A 6,363-nucleotide genomic window follows, 5' to 3' on the forward strand; every position below is an offset into this window, starting at 1 on the left:
TCTTGAAGAGAGATTGCCTCCTACTGAGGGATAGAGCACTGATGTCTAGGAAGGCTGGCAAACAGGTGTCAGAAGGTTTAAGTCCCCACCCAGCCTAGAGGAGCCTGTTACAAAGCACCTGAAGTGAAAGAGCATTTTTTTCAAAGTAGGCATCCTTATGCCAGCACAAACTTCTGGCAAAATGTTGTTCTTCTGAGTCCATCCCTTGCTGCTGGCAGCCCAAGCTTCTGATTTGGGTGGCTCAAAAAAACCCACCAGCTTGACAAGCCTTTCTTCTAGGTGTATGCCATGTGCCTAACCATGGTACCCAGAGGGCTTAGCAGCCAAGAGTGTTTCTCTTGGGAATCTGCAGCCAACTACACCACCACAGACCTTTAAACTCCATTTCTACCCAGCATAAGAGCTGGAAGATCAGCTCTCTGCAAGTTACCAACCTGGAAGTTACATTTAAGTGCTTATCAGACTGCTTTTTATTAAGCCCATTGTGCTGCTTTTCCTGCTCTGCTCCCCCAAGAATTTGTTTCCGATCTAGCTACAGGTAAAGCAACCCATTGTGAACACACCCACACGTACACAAAGGCATGGCCAGAATTCAGAAAAAAACCAGAAAGAGGAGACATGGGAACCTAAGCATGTAAAAATTGCTTCTGAAATGGGGCTTGTTATTATCTCAATGCACCTTGGAGTATCCCTTTTTGATACAGCTGGGCAGAAGCAAAAGAAACTGCAAGAGGGTAACTATAGCAATGTCTATGACAAGTCTGTCAACATCAGCCTAAATACTCAGTAAGAGCCAAGCTGTATTGAATAAGGCCAGAAGACAGGCTGGGTGAGAAATAAGGAAAGACTGGGTCAGAATTAAGGAAAGACTGGGTTTAAGGACAATGATTCACAATCCCTGATGGATTTTCTGTAGGTGATGGAGTTTAGCACCCACAGCTCTCAGCCAGCCTTGGAGGCTGCAACCAGCTCCAACAGGGAGTACAGATCAGAGCCCCTCATTTAGCAAGAACTTAGTGATCAGTGGGAACACCTTTGACCAAAGATTTTTGCAGGACACATATCAGAAGCTGCTCGCTGTCATGACATTGCCAGCAGAGACTTCTCAGTCCGTAGCAGATGCACACACCCTGCAAAAAATCCGCACTTGCTCAGCCTCTCACCCAAGCGTCACACATGATCCAAGGAATCCACTCAAACACTTCATAGGCTGCTGCTTATAGGCTGTCATTTCCCGTAGCCCACAGGAGTACTTTCCTCTCTTTGCTTTGCCACCTACTCAGTGGTGGGAGCTGCGGACAGCTGATGGCAGCAGGGCGTGTCTGATCACAGCCAAAGGGTGACGCAGATCCAGCGTGGGACCGTTCCCTCAGACATTTTGGCTGCCCTCTCCCTTCTCGTACGGGGGACACACTGCTCTGGAATCAGGTCCGTGTTTGCTCATAGCAACCTCTGAGCTACTCAAAACATTTTTCACGAGCCCACACAGTAAGAGAAGATACCACGCTGAGCACGGAAGAGCCTTCTGTCATCTGCCAGCAAAGAGCTAATGCAGTTCGCGACATGCAACTTACCAAAGCAGAAAATAACCGAGTAAATGGATGGCTACACAGAAGCTAGACTGACATTTCAGAGAGAGAAACAAGGAGATTTCCATTACAAATGATGAGCATGTTCACATTCATTAAACATTATCATTTTCTAAATAAAAGCAGTTCCCAATAAGACATTTTGGAGGAAAGCCATTGTCTACAATTCATATTTCCCCTTATTGCATCTCAGTGTTCGCCAAATTTCCCATAAATGCTGATGTTAATTAGGAAAACACATTTTTCCCCTGCATAGTTCATTTTTGTTTTGCTCTTGAGTTACTTTATTGGTGAAGCTGCCTTGAGGACAATACCAGTTGGCCAATAAATTCAACATATGCTTAGTGTCTTACATAGGTAGAAATGAGCTTTTCTTCCCAGTCAGACCCCATGACATGTAATTTCTAGCTTGTTGGAAGAAAGGTTAAAGAGGCAAAGCTGGAGGAACACCAGAAATAAACCGCTGAGTCTCACTGTTTCCTCAGTTGTTAAAACAGCACGGCATATGCTTTGTTCTTCCCATTCCTTGTCTTAAAAACAAAACCCCACTGGCATGTTCTAACAAGTATTTGCTGCTAAGCTTATTTATGTAAAGAAGCCCAAGGTGTAGAGTTCTGCAGATACGGACTTGTTGGCATTCGTCTAACCCAAAACTTGAAAACGTCACATTTTCCTAGTTATATTATCCATATAGTTCTGGGTTTAATTTACTTTTTCATCTAGTTCATCTTGGTTGCATTGTAAACAGGTGATTGAACTATAGGTTATTTACACTGCGACTCTCCTTGAAAACATACATGTGATATATTTCTGATCATTGCTGATCCATTCTAGAAAAAACAGCAATTTCCACAACATAGCCTCTAGAGCTCTGCAGAAGTATTCACTGTTAAAAATAATAAACAACGCTATTCCCAGGAAAGCGAACATAAACTTCTGGAAAGAATAAGCTGTCTTCATCAACTAAGCATTTAAGCACATGCTTAAATTTAAGCCACTGAAGAAATCCCATGTCACTGTGTAAATAGTTCCACTGAAGAAATTCTAAAGTGCTTTGCAGAACTTCAGTATGGACACCAGTGGTGGGCACTAACATGGATTAATGATGCTCTCTCCACTACTAATTATCCCTAACCATATTTATGGCTTGTGAGCTGTTATTAATGGAGGGGCTTGACATTACTGATTCACATCTTCCTTATTTATGTTTTCCATGAGGTTTTTTGCAGTATGTAAAGAAACTAGTCACACAAGTCAAAATCTTCCCATAGTGAAAGTGTGGTGAAGATATCAAGAGCAGAGCAGGTCATGTTTTTCTGACCTCTGCAAGCTTCTTCCCTGAGTCATTAAGAGAGAAGTAGAAGGATGTCTAATGGTTAAGAGGCTAGCCAAAGACTCAGGAGAGTTGGTTGCAGGTCCTGGTCTGGCTATAAGCACCCTGCGTGACCTGCAGGGAAATGGCTTATATACTTTACCTAATGTATCAAAAAAAACCACCATGAACAGCCTCTGGAGCTGGACCCTACACCCTTTTCCTGCCTGCTTCCCTCCTGGATAAGGGCCATACCCACTTATCCAGAGTCATGCTCCAAAAAATGGAAGGAAAGAAGAGTTCTCTCAGAGCAAATGACCCTGGATTCTTTTGTATGCAAACTCCACTGGAAGGAGCGGGACTGATCACTTTGAAGTATGGTGCTCTAGGGCACTCACTGGGGAGGTGGATATCTCCTGTGCTTTTATAAATGGGGATGTAACTCTGGTCCCCTGGAGCATTCAAGGATACGATTTTTCCCTTTGGGTTCCTTCAATAACAAAGGTCACATTGAAACGCCAAAGCATTTGCTGTTCTGGTCCTCACTCTGTAGTACATTCAAATATATATACATCTGTACTATCTTCACTAATTCCTGTTTTTGTGGTCCTCAGAAGAAGATGAAGACCGTGAGGAAAAAGATACCTGAGATGGAGGAAGACCTAACTCCTGACAGGTAAAGAGAGGACCTGTTGACCTAAGGTTCAAGGAGATGGCACCCTCTTTGCATTAGATACGCTATCACCCCTTTTAGTGTTTAATTATACAAGGAGCTTCTCAACACTGCTGCGCTTACCAGCATCACGAGCTCTACAGTACATAAAACCTCTTCACTAAGCTATAAATACCCACAGAAAGCCTAGGTGATTAAACATCTTTTACAAACTTGAAGCATGTACACTGTAGCTAAAACCTTTTTTGCATTCCCAGTGAACACCACAACCTTCCCACTGCCGCTCCCAGACTGGTGGATTCACAGCACCACAAATACAGGGCAATAAAACACTGCTTTAATGCTGGCCAGCACAGAACTTGGTTTTCCCCACCTTCAGCAACACATGCAAATTAAGATCCCCATTCTGCAACACCACCGCTAAGGACAGTCTCCATTAACTCCAGGCAGGTTAATTCCTGTATGTAAAGCTAAACACACGTAACATAGGCAGGATATTGGCCCCATTTGCCTCTTTCCCATCTTCTCTGCAGGTGCAGAAGCAGCTGGCAGTTTTGTTGACTGTCAGATTTTCCATCCCAGCTAAAGCCTGATAAGAGAGGCTGCAGACAAGCCCCTGTACTCTATAAATCACCCTTCATGTCTGAGGTATAATGTACATGTCATAAATTAGTCTTATTTATCAATAAGAGCTCTAGCAGACCTGGCAATTTCTTCTGTATCCTTGCTCTTTTAAGCACTCTTAGTTGGAGGGCTTGAGAGGCTTTCATCTTTTGCCATTGCATTTTCAGGGGTCTTGTGGTACATTCACTGATAATCTGGCCATTTTTCACCTGTATACATAATACAGACACTTATGCAGCGATATCGCTGCTGGGAGCTGCTGACCCAGCAGCAGTGTGGGGCAGGAACAGACCCAGCTCCCAAGAGAGCAGGGCTGGAGAAAAGCATGAAGACATACACGCTCAATCCCTGCAGAAGGGGATTCACCTCACAAATCCATCTGTGCAAGACCTGGACTAGATCATTTGGATGCTAGGAAGATGCAGTCAATGATCTCTTTACCTGCTTTAAAATAAAATAATCCTCTCCAAGCAAATATTTAAAATAAATGTGTCATGGATTATAACAGAGCATGACCTCTCTTACAAGAGCAGTGCCAAAGTCTAACAAGGATGCATATATTCTGTGCTTTTAAAGTTACTCTTGCACATACCTGCTTCTTCACATATAAACTTAATACAACATCCAGCCATTTAAGAACACAAGCATTTTAGTAGCTGGCTTTTAATCAGAGTTTATGTGGCATTCTGGCTTTGTGCTTTGCTCTTCCCTGCTGAGCAGGCAAGAGGGAAGCATTTCAGGAATAACCAAAAAAAAAAGCTCAGGTTCATCTCTGTTTTGGCATAGTGGAGGGGCCACAGGGGGCTTTAGTCAGCAGAGACTGATCACATCATGCTTACTTGGAGGAGACTCAGGGCATGCATCATTAAGCTTGCACAGTAAAAATAATAAGACAGGAAAAGTAGAAGTCATGCTCCCAGCAGAACTGTCAGGTTAGTCCCATTCTACCTTCTGCTGGTTTTATGATGCATACTCAACATAAAAATTACTGAGAATGAAAGCAAGAGTCAGAATGGCAAAATCAAATGCTGTTGAAGGCACCTTAAATTCTGTATTTGCTTATTACTACTCCTACATTAATTGTGCCTCTAACACTGCATAAACATAAAGCTTCCCAGCTGAAATAGGAAAAGGCTGCAGACCTCAAATCATACCTGTAGTTTTATTAGCCAGCTGAGTGTTGATATTAAATAAATTTATTGTAGCCATACCAGAACATCCCAATTAACATAGGTGACAAAGGCAAAAAAAAAAACCCTCAGATATTGAAGGAAGAGGATGCAGGAAGTACACAAACAGTGAAAGACCTAAAGAGGTCAAATTGGTATTGTTTGTACTAACAATGCATGAAGAATTTCCAACAGACTCATTTTATGTAATCATTGAAGCAATATCAATTTGTAGAACCTAGTGCCAAAAGCATCATTGACATGAATACTTAAAAAAACCCTCCAGCATAGTGTGGAGAACATCCACACCAATAAAAGATAACCAAATACAAATGTATGTGTATTAAAGCTTCTAGCAGTGGGAACTATTTCCAGCTACTAATGGAGATGGGATTAAACAACTCCACTGGAGAAGTAATGCTCATTTCCGCTGTATGTTTTTTCCCCTCAATCCTCCTTTAGACACCATGACCCCAACACTGTAGCAGGTACACTGTTGGTTGCCCCAACTGGGTCATTCCCAGTATGTTCCTGATGACATGAGGCGATCTGTTGCAAACAGCGTAAATTGCAAGAAGAATTAATGAATTACTACTAATTGGAGGGCTAAGTGAATAGGTATAGTAGTGTTAGGATTGCTATTATTGTATAATTTAAAAATAATTTCTAGGTAATTGATATTAATGAATGAGTCTATTACACAAGTCATAACTGATCTTGCGTCACCTGGAAACAGGTAATGGAATCAGTGTGAAAGGGAGCCATGCGTTGTGTGAGGTAATAAAATATTCCTTGCTATAAATGTAGAAAATGGTACTTATTGATTTTATATTGATGGCACTAATCACTTTTACCACTGAGCTACAAAATATATAGCCCTCAACATCAGAAGGATATCGACCTGTTGGAGCGAGTCCAGAGGAGGCCACAAAGATGCTCTGAGGGCTGGAGCACCTCTGCTATGGGGACAGGCTGGGAGAGTTGGGCTTGTTCAGC

The 6,363-nt window shown here is 42.4% G+C and overlaps 1 protein-coding gene across 1 annotated transcript in view; it reads left to right on the forward strand.

The window, feature by feature from the left end:
• The window catches only part of LOC104517389 (IQ and AAA domain-containing protein 1-like), a gene marked incomplete at both ends in the record, with an annotated part of 110,517 nt that overhangs the window by 63,391 nt on the left and 40,763 nt on the right, over nt 1-6,363 (forward strand). Inside the window, 1 exon segment of the mRNA XM_010162031.1 lies at nt 3,516-3,577. Coding sequence (XP_010160333.1) covers nt 3,516-3,577 — 62 coding nt within the window.

Source organism: Eurypyga helias, unplaced genomic scaffold (genome assembly GCF_000690775.1).
Source record: "Eurypyga helias isolate BGI_N326 unplaced genomic scaffold, ASM69077v1 scaffold18622, whole genome shotgun sequence".
Taxonomy (NCBI): domain Eukaryota; kingdom Metazoa; phylum Chordata; class Aves; order Eurypygiformes; family Eurypygidae; genus Eurypyga; species Eurypyga helias.